This window comes from Panthera pardus, unplaced genomic scaffold (assembly GCF_024362965.1).
Source record: "Panthera pardus isolate Hobbes unplaced genomic scaffold, ASM2436296v1 HiC_scaffold_6, whole genome shotgun sequence".
NCBI lineage: Eukaryota > Metazoa > Chordata > Mammalia > Carnivora > Felidae > Panthera > Panthera pardus.
In genome coordinates, this window is record NW_026526991.1 from 21,833,784 (window position 1) to 21,860,339 (window position 26,556).

A 26,556-nucleotide genomic window follows, 5' to 3' on the forward strand; every position below is an offset into this window, starting at 1 on the left:
AATGATTTTAGATGTATGGTTCAATGAATGAAAGGGAGGGACAAATTGGAGAGAATCAGGACTTCTTTTCATTGTCTTGCTGACTGACATTTTGTCTCTGTTTCAGTAGTTACTCATACCAATTATATCCTAGTCAGAAGACCACCCCATATTACTGTCTTTGGGAACTCTGTGTTTCTTGAGATGCTAATTCAGATCTCACCTTATCCATTAAACCTGAGTCAAGAGTAAGCTCTGGACACTGTTAAGACTTATTTAATAAATGATCTATTTAATTCAATATATCACACTTATATATTTTTGTTTCATAAGCCTATGTCTGGACTCCCCAGTGAAACTGAATTATGTTTTTATGTGGGTAGAGTTTTCATCCCCTCACTTTTTATGAGCAAGAGGCATCTTCATAACTTACTACTTTTTACTTGGGACTGTAGGCAATTGCCATAGAATACAAAACCTTGCAGGTCCGTAAGGAATTGACAGTCTCAGTCTTTGCATCAATTCAGCTGTCTAGAACAGAAACTTATTGGGAACTAATTAAAAACATAACAAGGAAGTAATTTGTTTTAGATTTGAGCTTGCAACAGTTTCCAAACAAAGCTATAGAGGATTGTCAAATTGTTGTTAAAATAATATAACTTCTATGTGCTACCAAGAGTTATTTTTGGAACTTTCCCATCCTTTTCCAAGTGTTTTAAACATTCTAAAACTGCATCTTTTTTGTTATTTTGTTTTGGTAAAAATTTAAGAAGAGAGTTTTATGCATGTTGCTGATTTTAAAGTCATCACTTTATTTTTCCTTTGACCTTCATACTGAGCAAAAGAGAAATAATTTAGATTTTTGAAATTTCACTCAATTAGCTTGATTATAGAAGATGTGTTTATCTGGGTGTGATTGTTTTGTGTTAGTCTACATTGTAAAACCATTGTTCACACATGTCAGTTTTTCCTCAATTTTAATTCACCGGGATGGTTCTCTATAGTTTGAGGGATTTCTGGGGGACGTGCTTTCAGGAGGCTTGAATTTGGGTTTTATGACTCAGGAAGATATGAAACTTCCACTTTAATAAATATCAATACCCATATGAAAGATTATGGGGAAAATTTAGCCCAATCATATAAAAAATCATATTCTTTTTAGTTAAGGTGAAGTTTTGCCCTTTGTATAGTAAAGGCAGTCTTAATAGCTGTGTTGGGTATCTATCATGAATTGAATAATAATACTCTTCCTTTTTGGAATAATACTACAGTGTATGATATTTACCATTCCAAAAGAAAGTAAAGCATTCAGTAAACATTATCTTTAAAATATACTGCTATCTATATTCCTCATTATGATCTTGTAATTGATACCAATTTTAAGCTGAATTCTCAATTCATGTTCACTAAAGTAATTTCAAGTCTTAAAAGGTAAACTGAGTGATAAGGTTTATGGCAGTTCTATTTTTATTCACAGATAATGCATCTGAGGTAGCAATTACTGCTCCAGGAAGTAGTAACCATAGAAACAGCTCAACAGGCCCAACACCTGACTGCTCACCTCCATCCCCTGACACTGCCCTCAAAAATATTGTAAAAGTTATTCGACCCCAGGTAAGTGCCCAGATGACATCACCTGCAGTAGTGTATTTTGTTTTGGAATCATTGCATGTATACTGCTTATATTGCAGTGCTTGGACTATTTTATGATATGCAAATAGATTTTTAGATTAAAAGAAGAGACTTGGAAGAGGATGCTTCCTAACCTTGGAGTTGATGACAGATACTGAAATCCATACTAGCTTTTGGAAAAATGAATTTATATATCACGTGAAAAAACAAGTGAAACTTAGAAAATTGACTATTTCATATCACTTTTCTCTCACTACATTTTAATAATTATGCTCCAATTATTAAACTATTACATGTTTTCTGGGTTTTCATGCTCCTTTTGTCTTCACTTCTCTCAACATGCTGCATTATTTGTGATCACCTCTCCATCTTCCAACCTAAGTTGTTTTGATATATTTTCTTTAAATTCTCTCTTCCTTGTGGTTGCCTTTTGTCCTTGTTTAAAAAATTTCTTTTAATATTTATTTATTTTTGAAAGAGAGAGAGACAGAGTGTGAGAGGCGGAGGGGCAGAGAGAGAGGGAGACACAGAATCCAAAGCAGGCTCCAGGCTCTGAGCTATCAGCACAGAGCTTGATGCAGGGCTTGAACTCACAAACTGCCGAGATCATTACTTGAGCTGAAGTCAGACATTTAACCAACTAAGCCACCCAGGCGCCCCTCCTTTTGTCCATGTTTAATATTGCACCCCTCATTGCACCTTATTTTTCTCCAGTGCTCACTTTTGTCTAGCATGTCTCTCTCTACCTTTTGTCCTTTTTTCATTTCTGTCACTTGTATGTATGGGTTTCTTTCTCTTCCCTCTTCTCTTTCAGTTGGATTTTCCAGTAGGCGGTTTGCAGGCAAGCTTTAGAAATATCATTGGGACAAGCTGTTCTGTGATATTTCATTGAAAATAGCACTTATAAAGCTGTTTGCATTATATTTTTGCCAACAGATGGACTCAGAACATGGAATTGGTGGTGTTCTCAACCTGGCTCATTCTGAATGGGCCTCATAAAATCCAAGAGAGGGGGACTTTGGATCCAATCAATGCCATTCACCATCCACTTAGATATATAGTATGAGCAAATCCTTTGAGCCAATTTGTGAGACAAATGTCTCTTTTTAAGACTGTTTTGGTCTAAATGAGCAATGATTTGCTTAATATCTTACCTTCTTCAGTATGATTTATTTTAGTTTATTTTCATTATAATCATCCTCATCAATAAATAGCATTTTGACTTTAAATATTCACTATATTTATAGAACACTTGCATATAAATAGTTTCATTTAACCATCATTAATTTCAAGGGAATGTGATAATGCGTTATGAATAAAGCTGTTGACACTACAAAGGGGCTAATTGTGCAACTGATTCAAGTTCCTTTTTTCCCTTCAGTATAATAGTTGTCTCCTCCTGCTCAGAGGTTAGAAAAATCTTCTTGAGGTTGTACAACATCTGTATGAGGATGGAACTTACAAGTTCATTTTGGCAAGGTAACATTTCACAGTGTCCAACTGTGTGGAAGAGGAAGTGTCTTCAAAGATCTCTTCTTTTCTTCCAGAAAAATTTGATCTACTTCATTTGCTTCAAGACATAAACCTCATTAAAGCCAGATTTAGATGCTAAATGTCACATTTGTCTTCACTTGTTCTCTCATTATATGAAGGCGTTCCTAGTGTTATTGTGCAGCAATTACATTTTCAGCATTTTTAATTACTTAGGTAAGAGATTATCTTATATATATGTTAACATCCATTACTAAACACATTTATTTTTACATCAGCATAAACTATCTAATGTAAATGCATTTAGCCACTCAGTGAATAAAAAGCAGATTTTCTTTCTACATATTTGTAATCTAACCAATTCTAAGGGATCTTATTCTGTAAATCCTTCTTTGCATTCTCTATTCTATTTTAGTTTATTTTAGGTAAACTGAAAAAAAGTATTGGTAGTATGAAAGCCAGAAATTCCTTTTGACTCTATTCCTTGGTTCTGTCCTTTATTAAATGTTTATGAAGGCAACTGATTCTACCTTCCTTTCTTAGATGTTATAATGATGATTTAGGAAGGAAAAAAAAATGAAGTGAGAAATTCAGGAAACTAATGATGATGGTATTTAAATTTGAACCAGTGCAGCCTGAAAGTATGTATGTAATAGAACAGTAGCAGCTAAGGTGTATAGTTGGAAAATAATATAACCTCACTTGGACTACTCTTACTCTTGTCTCAAAGACTTTGGTGTTTTACTTATTTCTTCTGATCTTCTGGGCTCCATATTCATGGCAGAGAGCAGGAAGTAGAAGACTCAAGTGGAGGTAATTATGAGGGAGTATAGGTCAGACACATGATTTCAAGAAAGGGTTTGGAGACTAGAGGGCATGGATGGGGGATAGCTAGATGGACAGTGTAACAGACTCCCTGGTGTGCTCTGACAAGTCACAGGTGTATCAGAGATGGAACATTGTCAAGAGTTAACTGTTCCAAAGAAAAGATAATTATTGGTTAGCTTATATAAGAGCCTATATTTTGATCACAGATTTAATCCTCTAAAGTGTCTGCTAATTCTGGCTTTATGTGTGGAAATGTAGGAAATGTGAAGTTAGAATGACTTGTGGTAGTATTCAAATACGTTTTTTTTTATTTACTAATTAGAAATTAATAACATGGTTGAAATGATCATTTCACTCTTGAAACTGTTGATGAGCCTTGGAAACAAAAGTATAAATACAACTGTTATCCATGAATTTACATTTATTTGCCCAGATGTTAGTAGTAGATGTATTCAGTCTTATTGTAAGAAGAATGAGAAAGAATAAATAGAAATGATAGAATAGATGGAAATGAAAACAGAACTTTCATCTCATTCACTGCAAATAAAGACTGCTTAGATAGAGCAAGTTAGGTTACTTCCCCTTTGCTTCATGCATGCCTTTACCTAACATCCTTTCCATGACTACCTATTAATGGAGAATATCCATTGTAACCAAAGAGTCCTTGCTGTCAAAATGAGGTAGGCCTGATTACACATTGCATGTGTTTCTGGTTGGTGTGTTAATTACTTGGAAGCTACCAACTTGCAGTGCTTTGTTGAGTTTGATTTATTCAGCGTATTTATTAACTCACTAAGTCACAGCTGTTAGTTCTGCATCTTGTGTTTGATCTTTTTACCTTTGCCTCTTTGGGCTCTTTCATGTCTTAAAAATGTCCAGATTATGAAGCATTCTATTTTCAATTAACAGACACTGAAATATTTATATGCTACTGGTTATTCTTTGTTTTTCTCCACTATATTGACCCACAAGGCTGAGTTTTTCTATTTAAATGAATTCACAAGGGTGGGTTTATTTACTTATATTTGAAAATAAAATTATTTTGAAACTCAAAAAATGGACTTCAAAACACTTGAAAAAATATTGCCGTTGAAAAAAATTTTAGGTAAGTCTGTTGACACACCAAGTTTTCTTCTTTCTACTAATTACATGCTTCTTGCAATAACTTTTCTTCTTTTAAAATGTTTTCTTGGTGAAGCATCTTTTTTTTTCTCCCCAACTGAAGAATAAAACAAAATTTAATGAATTTTGACCATTGCATATGTAGGTGTAATCACCACTCAAAGCAAGATATTAAAACATTGTCATCATCCCTGAAAGTTGCTTCATGCCCCTTTTCAATCAACTACCCCCATTCCCTCCTTGAAAGCAACTTCTTTCTTTCTTTCTTTCTTTCTTTCTTTCTTTCTTTCTTTCTTTCTTTCTTTCTTTCTTTCTTTTTAATGTTTATTCATGTTTGAGAGACAGAGAGACACAGAGTGTGAGTGGGGGAAGAGCAGAGAGAGATGGAGACACAGAATCCCAAGCAGGCTCCAGGCTCTGAGCTGTCAGCACAGACTGACATGGGGCTTTATACTCACAGCAAGAGATCATGACCTGAGTCGAAGTTGGTTCCTTAACCAACTGAGCCATCCAAGTGCCCCAAAAACAACTTCTTTCTGATTATTATTGCCATAGATTAGAATGGTCTATTCTTGGACTTTACATAAATGGAATCCTCCAGTGTGTGTGTTTTGTGTATGTCAATGTCTGACTTTTTTCACTCAACATAATGTTTTTGGGATTCACTCATATTGTTCCTTTATTGCTGAGTAGTATTCTCTTGGATTAATATAGTACAATTTGTTTATCCATTTTCCTGTTGATTGATACTTGTGTTGTTTTCCTGCTGTTTGATATTTTGAACGAATGTGCTGTGAATACTCACATTCAAATCCTTTTATGGGCATATGTTTTTGTATACATACCGAAGAGTGGAATTGTTGGGTCATAAAGTAGATGAGTAAATAACTTTATAAGAAACTTCCCAAGAACTTTTCAGAGTAGTTGTTCCATTTTATAATCACAAGAGAAAGGTGTGAGAATTTTAGTTTCTCCACATTCTCTCAGACTTTTGGTGTATTAGACTTTTAAATTTTTTTTACTTTAATCATTCTTATGGGTGTGAAAAGATTTCTCATTATAGTTTTAATTTGCATTTTTCTTGTAACTAATAATATTGAGCACCTTTTCTTGTGGTTATTGACCATTCTTAGATCTTTTGAGGAGTGCCTATTCAAGTTTTTTTTAATGGAGTTGTTTAAATTTCTGGTTGTAGTAATTATTTATAAATTGTCTTGTAATTCCTAAAGATATGAGTCCTTTGTCAGGTTTCTGCACTGCAAATATTTTTCCTCAGTCTGTGATTTACCTAAATATTTTTAATGGTGAATTTGGTGAACAGAATGTTTTAATTTTGGTGATATCCAATTGATCAATTGTCGTCTTTCATGGCTAGTGCTTTTTGGGTCTTGTCCAGGTAGTGAATATGTGCACCTATATTTTTTACAGAAGATTTCTGGTTCTTGCTTTTACATTTAGTTCATGATTCATCTCAAATTGTTGTTGTATGGTGTGAGGTAGGAGTTGAGATGCATTACTTTCCTACTCAGAAAAAGACTTTCTTGTCTTCATTGAGTTGATTTAATGCTTTAGTATTGTTTATTACTTTCACTTTCCAATTGTGTTGGTACATAGAAATGCAATTGAATTTTATTTTATCCTTGTATCCTACCACCTGGATAATTTCATTTAAAAGTTATAGTAGTTTCTTTTTAATTTCTTAGAGTTTTTTCTGTCATTGAGAATAATGATGGTTTTACTTCTTTTCTAGTCTTTTTAGCTTCTTTTTCTTTTTCTTACTGCTGTGACTACAATGCAATGATGTAGAAGTGGTAAAACTAAAAGTCCTTGTCTTGTTCTCTAACTTTGATGGAAAGAATTCAGTATTAAACATAATATCAACTATAAGTTTTTTGTATGTACCCTTCTACTCCTATTTTGCTGAGAGGTTATAACATAAAAAGGTATTGATATTTTCTTTTTTTCTGTATATATTTATATAATCATAAAATTTTTTTCTTTTGTTCCATCAATGTGATAAGTTACATTCTTTATTTACTAATGTTAATTCAACTTTGCATTTCTGGGATAAATATGACTTGGTTATGATGTTTTATCTTTTTTCTGTAGTATTTGATGCAAAAGACAATTTGGATAAAGCATTAGTGTACGGAGAGATGGATTAGATCTAAGGGAGTCAGAGATGACTAATGACTTGAACCCAGTCGGCTGGGATTTTGGAATGATATTTATAGATATAGGAAAGACTTGAGCAGAAGTTCATTTTGGTGAGGGAGAAGGATGATAAATTTGGTTTTGTAAATGTGTTGAATGTTGGGCATGATATGCAAATTGGAAATATTGGAGTAGAGCTCTGGTGAGAGAGGTAGGAGTTTAGGGTAAAGATTTTACAGTCATTTATAGAATTTGCTGGTGAAGGGAGATAGTACCAAAGACAGAATGCTGGGAAATGTTTACACTTAAGGAATATAATATTTGTTGAGCACATAATATAATTTAATTTTCATAAATTTTTGGAGTTGATATTATTATTTTAATTTTGTAGATGAGAAAATTGAGAACCAGGAAGTTTAAGTAACTTCTTCACATACACTTCAGGAAGAAGGCCTTAGCAAAAGAGAGAAGGAGCACTGAGAGATATAAAAGAGAAAAGGCCAAACATTATCATGAACATAAAAAGAGAAAAGAAAGTTGAAGAAGAGATTAGTCAACATTGTCAAAACTTATAGGGTGATAAGGTAAGGGAGATCAAAATGTCACTTTATTTGGTGATTTTGAGGGCAAAGGCCTTCAAGAATACAATTTCCTTCAAGTGGAGAAGGTAGGAGCTTATGATATGGAGAGTTGAAGAGTTGGAGAAAAGCAGTACCTTGACTGCAGATTAATCTTTTGAATAATTTGCTTGTAAAAGGAAAGAAAGTAGTATGCCAGTGTGTTGAAGGAAGGGCAAAATTGATGAAATAGTTTTTCTTTTATTTTTGATGCAAGAAATTAAACTTGGTTGTAGAGAATGAGAAAGAGGAAACTAAAAGTTGATTTGGGAGACGAGTGATGGGGACTAAAATGTTAAATTTCATAATGGGAGGACTGACTAAATGTAATTAGCTTCCGGGGCACCTGGGTGGCTCAGTCGGTTAAGCGGCCAACTTCGGCTCAGGTCATGATCTCACGGTCCCGTAAGTTCGAGCCCCGCGTCGGGCTCTGTGCTGACAGCTCAGAGCCTGGAGCCTCTTTCAGATTCTGTGTCTCCCTCTCTCTGACCCTCCCCCGTTCATGCTCTGCCTCTCTCTGTCTCAAAAATAAATAAACATTAAAAAAAAATAAAAAATAAATAAATGTAATTAGCTTCCTAATACAAACACTCTTGGCATTGCTGGATGCCAGAAACATGTTAGATAAAGCATTAACTGTTAGAGCACTGGATTCTTGAGCTGTGCCCTTAGTGGTGGTTTTAGCCTGATGGGTTTTTCTGTTTCTTTCTCCTGTTTTATAACACACATCAAGTGTTAAATTACAGAGGAGGGCATTTGAGAAGTGGCTGTAGGTGGAGGCAGAAAGAGAGACTTAGTACAATAGTACTGAGATCATCCAAGCATGTACTTAATATTGAACATTATAACATTTTAATGAGCATAGGTAGATGCTAACAAGAAGTCAACCTGATCAATATGAAAGTTCTGATCGTCTTGAGGTGTTCCTGGTATTGTCCAGGTCCTACCACATAATTTAAATCCCATCCTAAGTAGAATTCAACAGAATGAAATTACTTTAGGCTGCATTCTTCTGTAGATAAGGAGGGACCCTATCAAAAAGAAGCAAACAGGCCTAGGGATAAAGAAAAGAAAAAGTCAAGGGTCCAGTTCTCACAAAAGACTAAGGGAGATAGATAATTTAAAGAAAGATGAGCTTCTCAGGATCCTGAGAAACTTAACAGAAACCCATGGGGGAGGGGAAGGAAAAAAAAAAGAGGTTAGAGTGGAAGAGAGCCAAAGCATAAGAGACTCTTAAAAACTGAGAACAAACTGAGGGTTGATGGGGGGTGGGAGGGAAGGGAGGGTGGGTGATGGGTACTGAGGAGGGCACCTTTTGGGATGAGCACTGGGTGTTGTATGGAAACCAATTTGACAATAAACTTCATATATTGAAAAAGAAAACTAAAAAAAAAAAAAAAGAAAGATGAGCTGCTTCTGAATTCCTACTTATGATGGACTCTTTAAATCAGGTGATATCTCAACCTCAAGGAATTAAATATTTCAGATATTCTTCTTTATTTTTTGTGTTTAATGAGGTAGTAATAAATTAATTTAATAATAAACCATAGTATCTCTCCCTTCCATTATGGGGTTACATAAAATTCCTGCCAAATCTAGAATAACATTTTGCTGGGCACTGGGGGTTACAGAATACATATGCTAAATTGTAAAATTAGAAATAAGAGTGGGTATGTAAAAAGCAAAGGCATATAACTCAGAGTACAGAACATTGTATTGGGTTGCCACAAAAATAGATAAAGAATAAAAAGACCTTCAAAGAAATAATCTTTAAATTTTTTTTATTGTTGAGTATTGAGCCATTTATTTTTATTATTGTGTGTGTGTGTTCATTTATTTCTTATAAAAACCCTACAAGGTAGGCACTTTTTTTCTTTATTTTACTGATTGGGGCCGAGATTAAGAAGGTCGAATAATTCCCAGGGTTACAAAGCCACTGACTGGAAGAGCTCTGGTCTTCTAAATCCAGTAGTCTATTAATGTTAATTAGCTCATTGGAGAGAAAATGATAAAGGTGGAATATTGATATTCCAGAGACTTGATTAAGTTTAAAAGGAGAATAATAGATTGGAAAAAGGAAGAAGAGCAGAAACATAGTTGGCAACGGTTTTACCCCAAAATTGGGAAACAAAGAAGACTGTATTCAATAATCTGGAGTCTTGCCACCAAAGCTAAGTGAAAGAAGATTAAAGGCAGAAAGATAAGAAAATACAGAAAATAATCTTAGATGAAAGAAATAACAATTTGGAAAGGGAAAAAAAATGAAAAAGAATTTAGTGACCCCAACAATTGGCCAGTAGGCCTTGACAAATTAGAATTTCCTGGGATCTTTTAAAAAAATATCTTGTCCTAATCCCAGACCAGTTAAATCAATATCTCTAAAGGCAAGACTTTTTAACCCAGTATTTTTGGATAGGCTGTAGATGGTCTATGAAACTCATGGAATTATATATAAAATTTTTCTCGGATATGACTTTTTATGGGAATTAAATTTTAATCATGCTTCTGTCACATACCTGCCTCTTATGTAACCTTTATGACCTCAATTTGTCAGTAAAGTCAGTGATATTTGCCTCATGTGATTACCTAGTAAAACTCAAACCGGATAAAATGTGCCACAGTGTGGTATAAATTGTAAAACCATATAGCAACCCAAATTGTTATTACAGTGGTGGTTAAATCATGTTTGCCCACATTTGAAATACAGCCTTTGACAGACAATCTTCTTACTCCTATGGTCTCATTCACAAATGAGATGATAGCAACTTTGGACTTTAACAAATGTAGGTGGGAGACTTTTAAAGTTTCCCAAATCATTTGAATCTATCTAGGATGATGCTAGCCAAATATGGGGTAATCACTGACTCCAGAATTTCATTCCTAAGAGTTCTGCATAAGAGAGCAATAGGAAGTATAAACTCCTAAAATTTGGCATGTGAGAGAAGCCAATGAAGATAAATTGGCACAGTATTGGGTCAGCCTGACCTAATGCAGGAGAGGAAAAATCCAGAATCTAGAAAGCATCCTCTATGAACTGCATCTTCTATTAATGACTGAAATCACCACCAGTCTATATGAAGGTCATGCCATTCCTACACCAGTGGAATATTATTCATTTTCATTTATCTTCTTTTGGTGAAATCCTTCAGTATCTATCAGAAAAACAAGGAATTATTTGCTATTGATATTTTCTACATGTAAAAAATAATTTTCATCTCTTTTTCTAAGCAAGAAATGTAATCCTTGAATTTAGTACCCAGAATACCATTGACAATGACAGCCCTTATTAAATGGGATCTTTCTTTTGTGTTATTCAGGGTTTTTCTTCCACATACATAAAAATCTCAGTGGATTCCATTATTTGACATGTGTTTCTCTAAGCGTCTCTAGGCAGTCTGAATAAGAATGCATAGATGAAAAATTCTCTGGGAAAAATTATCTTAAAAATAAAATGCCAGTAATGAAGCAGCAGAAAAACAAATCAAGGAATTCAATCCCATTTACAGTTACACCAAAATCAATATACCTAGGAATAGACATAACTAAAGAGGTAAAAGATCTTTACTCTGAAAACTATAGAAGACTTACGAAAGAAATTGAAGAGGACATAAAGAATAAAGAAATGAGAAGACATTCCATCCTCATGGATTGTAAGAACAAACATTGTTAAAATGTCTACACTACCCAAAGCAATCTACACATTTAATGCAATCCCTATCAAATACCACCAGCATTCTTCACAGAGCTAGAACAAATAATTCTAAAAATTTGTATGGAACCACAAAACACACCAAACAGCCAAAGCAATCCTGAAAAAGAAAACAAAACTGGAATCATCATGATTCCGGATTTCAGGCTATATTACAAAGCTGTAGTCATCAAGACAGTATGGTTTTAGCACAAAAACAGACACATAGATCAATGGAACAGAATAGAAAACCCAGAAATGGACCCACAAATATCTGGTCAACTATTCTGAGACAACGTAGGAAAGAATACCCAAAGGAAAAAAGACAGTCTCTTCAGCAAATGGTGTTGGGAAAATTGGACAGTAACATGCAGAAGGATGAAACTGGACCACTTTCTTATACCATACACAAAAATAAGTTCAAGATGGATTGAAGACCTAAATGTGACACAGGAAACCATCAAAATCCTAGAGGAGAATATGAGGCAGCAACCTCTTTGAACTTGGCTGGAGCAACTTCTTACTAGATGTGTCTCTGGAGGCAAGGGAAACGAAAGCAAACATGAACTATTAGGACTTCAAGATAAAAAGCTTCTGCACAGTGAAGGAAACAATAAAGCTAAAAGTCAGCCTACAGAATAGGAAAAGATATTTGCAAATAACATCATATAAGGGTTAGTGTCCAAAATCTATAAAGAATTTATCAAACTCATTACCCAAAAAACAACCCAGTTAAGAAATGGGCAGAAGACATGAATAGACACTTTTCCAAAGAAGACATTTAGATGTCTAATAGACACATGAAAAGATGCTCAACATCACTCAACGGGAGAGAAATACAAATCAAAATCACGATGAGATACCACCTCACACCTGTCAGAATGGATAAAATTAACAACACAATAAACATCATGTGTTGGCAAGGATGCAGAGAGAGGGGAATCCTTTTGCACTGCTAGTGGGAATGTAAACTGATGCAGTCATTCTGGAGAATAGTATGGAGGTTCCTCAAAAAATTAACAATGCAGATACCTTATGATTCAGCAATTGGACAATTGGGTACATGCACCCCAATGTTTATAGCAGTATTATCAACAACAGCCAAACTAGGGCGAAAGCCCAAATGTCCATCAACTGATGAATGGATAAAGAAGACAGGCATATATATACAAAGAATATTACTCAGCCATCAAAAAGAATGAAATCTTGCCACTTGCAATAAAGTGGATGGAACTAGAATGTATTATGCTAAGCAAAATAAGGCAGTCAGAGAAAGACAAATACCATATGATTTCACCCATAGGTGGAATTTAAGAAACAAAATAGATGAACATATAGGAAGGGGAGGGGACAAAGGAGAGAAGGAGAGAAACCACAAGAGATTTGTAATGATAGAGAACAAACTGAGGGTTGATGGAGGGAGGTGGTGGGAGATGGGCTAGATGGGTGATGGGTATTAAGGAGGTCACATGTTATGAGGAACACTGGGTGTTGTATGTAAGTGATGAATCACTGAATTCTACTCCTGAAACCAATATTGCACTGAATATTAACTAAAATTTAAAAATAAATAAATAAATAAAAATGTCCAGAAAGTAGAGTTGGTATTATTGCCTAAATGTCTTAAGTGGCAGGCCACAATTTGAATTCTACTCTCATATCTCCAGTTAGGTCACTTGTTACTGACTCACACTGGGTAAAGTTAAAAGCCCCCAGTTACCTCTGCCTCTAAATTCATGGAAACCTATTTGACCACATGAAGAATAGTATACCTGATGTATAAATCTGAAACTAATCACTTCAGTTTCCTAACCTTGTCTGTTCTAATATCGTGAAGTGTAGCTATGAAAGTACCACAGACTGCTCTGTTACTTTATTTATTCATTAATTCAATAAATACAGTTCAGTGCTTACTGTATGCTGGGTGTCATAAGAGGAGATTTGATTATGAAGATGCATAAAATAACATTTAATCAGTGGAGGGAGACTATGCTCTAAACAGATGTTTGGAATTTCACTGATGGAACTCATTGATTAAATGCCCCCAGGGATCATTTTTTCAATCTACACTCCCTCCCTATGTACTCACATCCAGTTCCAGAGCTTTAAGTGCTATCTGTATGCTGATTACTCCTAAATTTATATTTCCAGCCTTGACTACTTTCCTGAACTCCAGGCCCATATCCAGCCACCTCCTCTAAATCTTAATTGATTGTCTAAAGAGCATTTTAACTTTAACATGGGTAGCACTAAAGTTTGTATTTCAGTTAATGGCAGCCCAGGCTAAAAGACTTGTCATCCTTGTTTCTTTTCTTTCTCTCACATCCCCACCTCCAATTCTTCAGAAAACCCTATAGACCAGCAATTCCTAAGGTATGGTTCAGGACTCCCTGATAGTTTCCAAGACCCTTTTAGAAGGTCTGTGAGGTCAAAACTATTTTCATAGTAATACAAATGTGCACTTTTGTGTGCACTTGTATGTTCTTAGGTTTTAAAAGTATCTCAGTTTTAGTTTTTAATATATTAAATACTTATGGACATGACACTCATGAATAAAACCTTTTTAGTATTCTCAATAATTTTTAAGGATGCAAAAGGGTCCTGAGATCAAAAAGTTTAAATATTGTCCTCTAGTTTTCCTTTCAAAATACTTCTTGACTCAGGACTCTCTTACCATCTCTTCTCTGTCACTCTCATGTAAGCTATTAATATCTCTTGCCTGAACTTTTGAAAAAGCCTCTTACCCTGTTCCTGGCATTGAATGTTGTGCCCTTATTGTCCTTTTGCAAATCCGGAGAGTTTTATAAATTAGATCATGTCAATTCACCTGGCTGACCTTCCAATGTTTTCCCCTCTCGCTCAGTGTAAAAGCATACAATGTCCTAAATAATTTGACTCTACTTGATCTCCTGATCTCTCTCCTTCCATCTCTGCCTAGCTTACTTTATGCTGTCCATGCCATCTTGCCTGCATTACCTCAGATAAGCCAAACAGTTCCTGCTTTAGGAATTTTGTACTCATCATTCACTTGTCTGGAGTGCCTTTCTCCCTGAGACTTCATGGCTCATTATCTTTCTTTCTTTAGGTCATTATTCAGATGCCACCCTTCTGAGAGAAGCCTTCTCTGACCACTGAATATAAAGTAACCACCACTTTAATTTCTATCTCCTTTATGCTATTTTTCCTTTATAGCATTTTTCACTCCTGAATTAGTATTTATGTGTTGATTTGTTCAGTGTCTTTCTTCCCGATTTGAATGGATGTTCCACGAGGAGAACTGTGTTGTATGATGATGATGATGATGATGATGATGATGTTTAATTAAATGCTCAATCCCAGCACCTAGAACAATACCTCATACATAATTAATGGTTAATAGATGTATCTGAATAAATTCAGTGAGTATGGTTGGGTGAAGGGCAGTGAAACTATTTTTGGAAGGGAGTACTCAAACTGAACTTACATTTGAATAGGAATTTGTTAGATGACGTGGTAGATCTATGGTCTAGGGATAAGGATAGGAAAAGCAAGGCATTTACAATTTTTTGACTTAATGCTATGCCAAATTCACCAGAATATTCTTTTTTTTTTTTAAATGTTTATTTATTTATTTTTGAGAGACAGAGACAGAGCATGAGCAGGGGAGGAGCAGAGAGAGAGACACAGAATCCGAAACAGGCTCCAGGCTCCGAGCTGTCAGCACAGAACCTGACGTGGGGCTCGAACTCACAAACCGTGAGATCATGACCTGAGCCGAAGCCGGACGCTCAGCCGACTGAGCCACCCAGGCGCCCCTCACCAGAATATTCTAATAAATCTAGAAGTTGCCACCAGATATTCTACCTACTCCCTTCAATCATAATATCCTAATCTCTAAGGAAACTAATTCTGAATAATAATCTTGAGGGCAAAAAAGATTTCCATGATCAAATATATTGGGGAAACACAGGGTTAAATACTTTTCTTCATGAAAGGATTCTTTATAGCCCTCTCCCACTACTACCCCTAGAAACCCATTAATATTTTTCACAACTAGTGATCCACAAAACACAATTTGGGAAACATGATCTAGGTCACTGGATATGTTTCTTTATAACTTATCCTAGCAATTCTCTTCTGGTTTGATTTTTCTACTCATTCTGCACAAATTCATGCTGTTGAGAAAGGAAGCCATGCTGACTCAGCAAGAAATATGTGTCATTCATTTAGCATGTTCAGAGTGGTAGCTATATCTCTTAATCCTCTGAGCAACCATGTGAGGTAATAGGGCCATTATGATTCCTATCTCATGTATGAGGAAAAGTATAAAATAAGTATACCATATATTGTACCATGCTGAAAAACAAGTTTTAAATCAATGCTATTAAATGATTAAAACTGAAAAGCAAATAATTTGAAGGATCTATATTTTTCACTATAGTTTTCATCTGTATTTTTCAATATAGAAGGATCTATATTTTCATTCATACTGTAATATAGTATTATTTTAGCATCATCTATCTTACATTGATTGAATTCAATTCAATAAGTTTCAGTCATTATACTAGGCACTATGAGGTATAAAAAAGTTTATATAATAGGTTTCAGGAGACAAATTGCACTGCTTTCCTTCTCTCCCACATTCAGAACCAGTTGAGAGATGATTGCAGAAGTTGGACAAATTAAAATCAAATCTCATATTTTTTTTATTATTACTGATAAAACTGATTTGAACAGTGTGATTCTAGATAAGTGGCCAAGGGTGCTTGCTGTAACTTTGCCCCTGAATTAAACATGCATCTACCCCATCACAGGCAATCTATAAGGTGAATTTTCCATGAAAGAGCAGATAATGTATTCATTATGCTGACATATTAGACCTGACATATGCTCTGACATGAGGCTGGGAAGATGGGGAACCAAGTAGGACTGCAGATTTTATTCCAAGTACAGCTAGAGGCCAATAAAGAACTTTAAGCAAGGATATGACACGATTTGATTTACATTTTAAAAAGATCACGCTGGTTAGAGAATACTTTATGGAGAGCAATTGAAAGCAGGGGAAATAATTAGGGTTTTGTGGTTTGTTCAGGAGAGAGAGTGTAGTTGTTTGGATCCGGGGGGTAAAGTGGAGGTATAGAGAGGTAGATGGTTTTGAGACACCTTTTCAAAGTACAAACCATACTATTTATTATTGAGTTGAATTCAGGGGATATAGGATATGAATCAAGCATGCCTAGGTTTATGGCTTTGAGCCACTGTACAAATTATGGTATCATTTACTGAAATGGCAAGATCTAGTTGAATCTAGGGAGTTTTGGTGTGTTTGTTTTGTTTTGGTGTTGCTAGGGATTAGGAGCAAGGATCAAAATTGTGTTTTGGCTATACAAAGTTTGGTGAGATGTAAGCATTTCTAGCCCTTCCACTATGTTCCTTAAGCAGTATGTGTCTATTTCTATATCATTTTTATATGGGTATTATAAAAGTATATGCATCAAAGAGATGAGAAAATTTACGAAAAGTATATTAATTGTATTACTCTTTATAAAAGCATAAATTGAAAATAATCCCCCACTAGTCTGTGAAATTCCTCTTTTTTGCTTCCTGATGTTTAGTGAAGAACTTGGCAATAACTATTTGCTGTGTGAACATAGGGTTAACTGATGTAATTTGACATGACTGCTTAGGAAAGTTGTATGTGACAGCAGACCATAAATACTTAATTTAATTGAGCCAGGTACCAAATCATATTGCTATTTTAATTGCAATTACTTTTCTCTCACATGTCTCTTAAATATCAGAAAGACACTCTAAAACTGTCTTATATCTTTCATTGTATTCCATTAAAATGCAATAAAGATGCCAACACAAAAAGATATCTATGTAATAATTACAATTATTGAAGTAATACATTAAGAGCATCATTAAGTTGATGAGAGACAAGACAAGACATAATTTTAAATACGTTAAATTATATAAACAAACATTAGGCAATACACTCTAACAAAATATTGATAAGTGGTTAATAACTCTAAAGAGATATTTTCTATCCTCTCATCCTTATCCTTCCTTTTTCTCTTTTCTGTCAGAACAGTTACAAATGATTAGCTCAGCCGTCATTTCTCTATTAACTAACAGAATGTTTGAAATGATAGAGATACCGTCAATATTTCAAACTTAATTTTAGAGACACTAGCATTCACTTAACATAAAGCTGTGAAAGTAATCTCAAAGGAAAAGATAAATAGCCTTGACTACATAAAAATTGAACGCTACACTGCATCAAAAAAAAAACCAATTAAAATAAGAAGCAAGTAAGGCACCTGGGTGGCTCAGTTGGTTATTTGTCCAACTCTTGATTTCATCCCAGGTCATGAAGCCATGGTGGTGAGGTCAGCGCTTCATTGGGGTCAGTACAGAGCATGGACCCTGTTTGGGATGCTCTCTCTCTCCTCTGTCCCTCCCCTGCTCATTCTCTATCTCTTTCTCTCTCAAAATAAATAAACAAAGTTAAAAAATGGAAAACAAGTAACAAATGAGTTAGAGATATTTATGATAAATATAAACAATCAAATTGTTATTACTATAATATGCAAAGAGGTCTTGCAAGACCACAAGGAAGGCTAATATGTCCATGGAAAAGAACAGGCAAAAAATAGGAATAAATGATTCATGAAGAAAAAAATTAATATCTAACAAACAAAAGGAGAAATGTTTAGCAGCCCTGTATATCAAAGAAGTTCAAAATAAAATCATAACATTTTAGTTTAAGAAATGATTAAAACTTTTTCTAAAAAAATCCTGTGGTAAGTATATGATAAAGGCATGGTGATACAGGCATTCAATACTGAAGGTGGAAATGTTTCTGTAAATCTTCTTGGTAATGTGAATCAAGAACCATAAAACAATATAGTATTTTATATCTAGTAATTTCTTATCCATGCCAATGAAATGCTCAGAAAGAGGAAAAAAATCCATAAAATATATCAATCGCAGCACTATTTTTTAAAACTTTTTAAATTGAATTATAGATGACATACAATGTTATATTAGTTTTAGGTGTACAGCATAGTGATATGACAGTTCATACATTATACAATGTTCACAATAACTATAGTTCTAATCAGTCACCGTATGGTGTTATTACAATGTTATTGACTATATTTCTTATACTATACTTTTTATCCTCATTCTTATTTATTTTATAACTGCAAGTGTGTATCTTTTAATCCCCTTCACCTATTTTGCTTGTCCCTTCAGCCCCTTCCCTTCCAGCAAGGAATACCTTTCCATTTATTTGCATCATCTTTCGTTTATCAGTATATTTTAGTTTAGTTTTCAGAGTATAGGTATTTTACCTCCTTGATCAAATTTTCTTAGTTCTTTTTCATTGATGCCATTATAACTGGGATTCTTTTAATTTCTCTTTCTGATGGCTCAATATGAGTGTATAAAATGCAACCAATTTCTGTATGTTTTTTTTATCACTTTTGTCTGCTTTTGGTCACTCTCTAGTGCCTCCAAATAGTGTTTTTTATATTTATATATTTTTGAGAATTTACAATTATCTAGGAAAAGTTTAGTCTATTATAAACTACTCCCCTTTTGAAAGTCAAATCAATTTGTATCATAAAAATATGTCTAGCTCCTAAAGCTAACCTATAATTAGGAGTAGCTTGTTTTGTGAAGTAGTGAGCTAAGTTAACCTGGAATATTCAAACCTATCACATGGTTATTTAGCACATAAGTATACAGCACGTACTGTTAATAGAAATGAGTTTTGTATTAGATGAAAACTGGATGGGGTGTACTATGTATTCATCACTTCAAATTGTGTATGAAGGTCTGGATATTTTAGTCTTACAGTCTGCAAAATATTTTAAGTACTTGTTAGAGAATTAAACCTTGGCCTCAATGCCACTAAAAGGTATTAAAAATTTTGCCAAAAGAAGTTGTATTTGTGTATTTTTAAAAAATGGTATGCTGTCCACAAATACCTTCGTGGGTTACCTGAAAGTAAACCAGGGACAGCATAGTGTTTACGTACAGATTATGGGATTACATTACCCAGGTTTGAATATGAACTCCGCTGCTTTCTGCCTAGGTGATCTGAGGCAAAATACTTAAACTTTCTGTATTCAGTTCCCTAATTTATAAAATAAGGATGAGAATAATAATCCTCAGAGTTGTTGTATTCAATGTGTAATGCATGATAAGTGCTGGGGAAGTTTTTGGCATCTAGAAATTATTTAAAATGTTACCTATCACAACCAGAGATCTCAATGCCTGAACCCAATTATGTTCTTGTTTCATAGACCTGCTTTCCATTATACTATCACTTTGCAGTAAGACTCACTAAACAGTCTTTTTTTGTATTTTTTATATGAAATTTATTGTCAAATTAGTTTCCATACAACACCCAGTGCTCATCCCAAAAGATGCCCTCTTCAATGCCCATCACCTACCCTCCCCTCCCTCCCACCCCCCATCAACCCTCAGTTTGTTCTCAGTTTTTTTTTTTTTTTAGGATGGTGATTATTTTTTTTTCTTTTTTTTTTCCAATATATGAAATTTATTGTCAAATTGGTTTCCATACAACACCCAGTGCTCATCCCAAAAGGTGCCCTCCTCAATACCCATCACCCACCCTCCCCTCCCTCCCACCCCCCATCAACCCTCAGTTTGTTCTGTTTTTAACAGTCTCTTATGCTTTGGCTCTCTCCCACTCTAACCTCTTTTTTTTTTTTTCCTTCCCCTCCCCCATGGGTTTCTGTTAAGTTTCTCAGGATCCACAGAAGAGTGAAACCATATGGTATCTGTCTTTCTCTGTATGGCTTATTTCACTTAGCATCACACTCTCCAGTTCCATCCACGTTGCTACAAAGGGCCATATTTCATTCTTTCTCATTGCCACGTAGTACTCCATTGTGTATATAAACCACAATTTCTTTATCCATTCATCAGGTGACGGACATTTAGGCTCTTTCCATAATTTGGCTATTGTTGAGAGTGCTGCTATAAATATTGGGGTACAAGTGCCCCTATGCATCAGTACTCCTGTATCCCTTGGGTAAATTCCTAGCAGTGCTATTGCTGGGTCATAGGGTAGGTCTATTTTTAATTTTTTGTGGAACCTCCACACCGCTTTCCAGAGCGGCTGCACCAATTTGCATTCCCACCAACAGTGCAAGAGGGTTCCCGTTTCTCCACATCCTCTCCAGTATCTATAGTCTCCTGATTTCTTCATTTTGGCCACTCTGACTGGCGTGAGGTGATATCTGAGTGTGGTTTTGATTTGTATTTCCCTGATGAGGAGCGACGTTGAGCATCTTTTCATGTGCCTGTTGGCCATCCGGATGTCTTCTTTAGAGAAGTGTCTATTCATGTTTTCTGCCCATTTCTTCACTGGGTTATTTGTTTTTTGGGTGTGGAGTTTGATGAGCTCTTTATAGATTTTGGATACTAGCCCTTTGTCCAATATGTCATTTGCAAATATCTTTTCCCATTCCGTTGGTTGCCTTTTAGTTCTGTTGGTTGTTTCCTATGCTGTGCAGAAGCTTTTTATCTTCATAAGGTCCCAGTAGTTCACTTTTGCTTTTAATTCCCTTGCCTTTGGGGATGTGTCAAGTAAGAAATTGCTACGGCTGAGGTCAGAGAGGTCTTTTCCTGCTTTCTCCTCTAGGGTTTTGATGGTTTCCTGTCTCACATTCAGGTCCTTTATCCATTTTGAGTTTATTTTTGTGAATGATGTGAGAAAGTGGTCTAGTTTCAATCTTCTGCATGTTGCTGTCCAGTTCTCCCAGCACCATTTGTTAAAGAGACTGTCTTTGTTCCATTGGATGTTTTTTGTCAAAGATGAGTTGGCCATACGTTTGTGGGTCTAGTTCTGGGGTTTCTATTCTATTCCATTGGTCTATGTGTCTGTTTTTGTGCCAATACCATGCTGTCTTGATGATTACAGCTTTGTAGTAGAGGCTAAAGTCTGGGATTGTGATGCCTCCTGCTTTGGTCTTCTTCTTCAGAATTACTTTGCCTATTCGGGGCCTTTTGTGGTTCCATATGAATTTTAGGATTGCTTGTTCTAGCTTCGAGAAGAATGCTGGTGCAATTTTGATTGGGATTGCATTGAATGTGTAGATAGCTTTGGGTAGTATTGACATTTTGACAATATTTATTCTTCCAATCCATGAGCACGGAATGTTTTTCCATTTCTTTATATCTTCTTCAATTCCCTTCATAAGCTTTCTATAGTTTTCAGCATACAGATCTTGTACATCTTTGGTTAGATTTATCCCTAGGTATTTTATGCTTCTTGGTGCAATTGTGAATGGCATCAGTTTCTTTATTTGTCTTTCTGTTGCTTCATTATTAGTGTGTAAGAATGCAACTGATTTCTGTACATTGATTTTGTATCCTGCAACTTTGCTGATATCATGTATCAGTTCTAGCAGAACTGTATGTTAATTTTGTATCCTGCAACTTTACTGGATCCATTTATTAGTTCAAATAGTGTTTTGGTGTAGTCTTTACAGTTCTATATATAGTATCATGTTATCTGTAAATAGTGGTGGTTTTACTTCTTCATTACCAATTTGGAAACCTTTTCTTGCCTAACTGCTGTGACTAGGATTTCCAATATTATGTCAAATAAAAGTGCTGAGAGGAGGCAGCCTTGTCTTATTCCTGAACTTAGAGGAAAAGCTTTCACCTTTTTACCATTGAGGGGGTTTATTTCTGGGCTCTCTTTCCTATTCCATTGATCTCTGTGACTACTCTTTTGTACCGTACTATACTGATTTGATTTATACAGCTTTGTAGTATATCTTGCAATCCCTGACAGCACTATTTTATTTTTTTTATTTTTTTTTAAATTAGGAAGGAGTAAATGTAGTTTATTGTTTTTCCTTTTTTTTCATTCTTTTATTCTTTTTTTTTTGTTCAATATATGAAATTTATTGCCAAATTGGTTTCCATACAACACCCAGTGCTCATCCCAAAAGGTGCCCTCCTCAATACCCATCACCCACCCTCCCCTCCCTCCCACCCCCCATCAACCCTCAGTTTGTTCTCAGTTTTTAACAGTCTCTTATGCTTTGGCTCTCTCCCACTCTAACCTCTTTTTTTTTTTTTTTTCCTTCCCCTCCTCCATGGGTTTCTGTTAAGTTTCTCAGGATCCACAGAAGAGTGAAACCATATGGTATCTGTCTTTCTCTGTATGGCTTATTTCACTTAGCATCACACTCTCCAGTTCCATCCACGTTGCTACAAAGGGCCATATTTCGTTCTTTCTCATTGCCATGTAGTACTCCATTGTGTATATAAACCACAATTTCTTTATCCATTCATCAGTTGATGGACATTTAGGCTCTTTCCATAATTTGGCTATTGTTGAGAGGACAGCACTATTTTCATAGTGATAATTGGAGTGGAAATTTTTGTATTCGAATGGAAGATAGGCAATTGAAAAGATTATTTTCAAAAACTAATTAAGTCAGATAAGAAACTATAAACTATATGATAGCTTCAAAAATATTAATTTTTTAACTGTAAAATAAACTGGAGTCTGAATATATTATTTGCAAATATGTAATATATAGGTATATATGTATATGTATATATGAGTGTATGTGTATAAAATAGGTGATTTAAATTTCTTTCTGTGTGTATTCATGCATGTGCATGCATGTGTAGGTGTTGTCTAAATCTCCTTCTGGTGCCTATACAGGAAGTGAAATTTATTCAAATCAAATAGAACATGTAAAACCCAATTGTTTCTCCAAGTGCTGTACCATTTTTTCTCAGTCTGTTCATTCACTTTTTAAATTTAAAATCCTTAAAGCAGGTTTGATCACTATTGCCTCATCAAACTTAATGCCATTAAACTTACTAGGCCTTATGACTAGGATTCTATTTTTAGAGTGACATCTTGAGCCTTTCTCATCTTCTCGTTTGTATACACTCACACCTTCATCCCAATTTTGAGCTCATTTTATTTTCTCCAAATCACCATGCTCTTTCTAAACATATGTCAATGTTTCTCTTCCAAACTTTGTACATACTCCATTTCTCATTCCTTGGTCTGACCATCTTTTATTTATACCTCAGATTCCACTTGAGATATCACTTTCTCAAGGAGACCTTCTCTGATGTCTCCAAACTGATACAATGCCCAAACTTACCTCCCCATTCCTACACAAGAAAGAGACTCCACAATTTTTGTAGAAAGAATGACTAAAGAAGTTGGCATAAATAAGTTTTGTGAGCATAAGGATATTTAATATTCAATAAAAAGCTTAAAGAAGTAGATAAATGCAAAGACTATAAATATGACTACAGTCCCTAAAGTTTCCTTTAAACAGTTTAAAATGTAATTTAACACCATACCTCTACTCCCTCCTATCACTATGACTCCTTTTCCTGAGTTAACCTTTCCCAGGTACTAAAGTGTTTGTCACCATACTTTTTGAATTTTTAAGAACAAGTAACTTCTCCAAATGACACCCTAAAACTAAGCAGTTTATTATTATTCCTCTTTTCGCCTGACACTAAATTTGAAGGTTTGATTTCTTCAAAAATTGTAACTTTTTATCCACTTAATCTGTTTGTTTTGCCCTCCACTTCAATTTATTTTGGAATATATATTTGTTGACTATGTGTATGTCTATTACCGGATATCTGCTGATTTCAATTTCCTCACTTACTTTGCTGCCCATATTTTAAAACTCTTCTGACTAGAGAGCCCCACCAAAATCAAGCAATAGCATCAAGTTACAGAAGAAAATTTTCTGTAAAAATCTAATTTTAACTAGAGAAATAGTCCAAGAAAATTAATGTTATCCAATGAATAGTTTGCAACTAAAAGTATTCAGTGTGGTATGATGGAAAGGATAATTATACTCAGAAATGCATAAAGAAAAAAATCATCCCTCAGTTATAGTCATCATTAACAATTAGACTTGTTGCACACATGTATATTAAGAAACATATATTATAATGTACATATTGCTTTGTAACTTGTTTTTTCACCTAAAGAATATATTCTCAGATTTATCATGATATATTCTCATGTGATATAATTTTTAATACCTGCTTATGTGTCCATGATGTATTAATTCACTAAAATGTTTTAATCTTATGTCAGGAAATAAATATTATTTTCTTTGTTTTTGTTGCTAGATATGAGTCCATAGTGCATGGTACTGATGATACTCTAAATCCCTTTCCTTTTTTAGGGAGCCTTGGGTAGAAATTGTCAAAGATGGAAATTTTCCACTAAATTGATAAATAAAAATGGGGAGAGACTCCATTGCAGCTAAGGATCTCTCTTTCTTTGGTGTTTTTTCTGAGGTTTGTGGTTCAGGAATCACATGGTTTCTGAAGCCAAATTCATTGCCATTATCAAGAAATAGCTTTAAAAGTGGTCTTTGAGGACAATGTCAGCCACAGAATCTGAGGCAAAAGAGAGGATATTATTATTAAAGTTATGTCACTGGAGACAACTTGGTCTTTAGTGTAGCCCAGGATGTTCCATAAGGGTCCCACTGAGATCTGCTTCACCACCTTCTTGGTGTTATTATATTTAGCAACTTTCTCCAGGTCAAATCCATAGCAAACATGTTGACTTTGGGGACTTGGAAGGCCATGTCTGTGGACTTTTAGCTCAGGAATCAGCTTACCCATAGCCTTTGCAATGTCAGTGATCAGTAGATACACTGATGATATTTTGAGTAGCACTCGGGCCATATACTACAGTTGGCCCTCCATTGTCTTTTATGGGTGGTGATGGCATGCTCTGTGGTCACTGGTACTTACACAATGCTAAAGTTGTCATGGATGACCTCGACAGAGGAGGAAGGTAAAGCAGTTAGTGATGCAGAAAGCATTGCTATCAATCTTGAGGGAGTTATCACAGTCCTCATAGTTCATTATAATCATAAACATGGGGACATCTGTACAGGGACAGAGATGGTGACCCTTTTGACTTTATTCTTTAGGTGAGCCTCAGTCTTCTGTAGGGCATTGAAGGTAGCAGTGAACACGGCCATATATTCAGCACAAGCATTATAGTATTTGCTGCTGGTGGGAGCTTGCTGCTAGAAAGAGATGGGTTTCCTATTTGTCACACGCTTTTGATTCTTAACTTGATCATGGCATTCTATTTGTATGGAGGAATCATACTGGGAAATGAAGATCATGTATTTAAAGTCAATAAAAAGGTCACAGGTAGTGACAATATCCATGGAACATTATGGATATATAGTTTCTAATGTATTTTCCAAATAATCCTTAAGATTATGTTTAATGTCAGTGTTTAATGACATGGGGAAATTTAAAGCCACCATTTTTTTTTTGAAATTTATTGTCAAATTGGTTTCCATACAACACCCAGTGCTCATCCCAAAAGGTGCCCTCCTCAATACCCATCACCCACCCTCCCCACCCTCCCACCCCCATCAACTCTCAGTTTGTTCTCAGTTTTTAAGAGTCTCTTATGCTTTTAAAGCCACTATTAATAGCAAAATAATAAGGCTATCCAAATCATTTAGGAAAGAAAGAAGAAAGGAGGAAGGAAAGAAAAGGAGGGAAGGAGAAGGAAGAGGAAGGAAACAAAAGTAAAAAGCAAAAAAGGAAAACCAAAAATAATCATTATAAATTAAGAAGAAAGAAGTAAGATTAAACAGGATAGCTATCACTATAAATGTAAATAACTTAATCTCACTTTGAAAAAAGGGTTTTGTATCAAAATGAAAACTCTAACTATGATGTTTACAAGTGACACATATTTTAAAAAGTGAAAGAAAAATGCTGAAAGCTTAATGTGGAAAAAGCATTTATATGCAAAAATGCAATTGTCAAAAATATTTAAAACAAAGTAGAATCCTAGATAAAAAGCATTAGTACAAAAATACTGATTCAAAGAGGCACATGCACTCAATGTTTAAGCAGCATTATCAACAATAGCCACCAAATCTCCATTGACTGATGAATGGATAAAGATGTAGCATATATACACAGTGGAATATTACTCAGCTATCAAAAAGAATGAAATCTTTCCATCTGCAATGA

At 34.9% G+C, this 26,556-nt stretch overlaps 1 protein-coding gene across 14 annotated transcripts in view; it reads left to right on the plus strand.

Annotated features, from left to right (window-relative positions):
* The window catches only part of ANKS1B (ankyrin repeat and sterile alpha motif domain containing 1B), a 1,073,811-nt gene that overhangs the window by 427,201 nt on the left and 620,054 nt on the right, over positions 1-26,556 (plus strand). For all 14 annotated transcript variants that reach the window (XM_053895881.1, XM_053895874.1, XM_053895876.1 and 11 more), the window contains exon 11: positions 1,457-1,593. In XM_053895881.1, the coding sequence (XP_053751856.1) occupies positions 1,457-1,593 (137 nt within the window). The remainder of the gene's footprint in view (positions 1-1,456; positions 1,594-26,556) is intronic.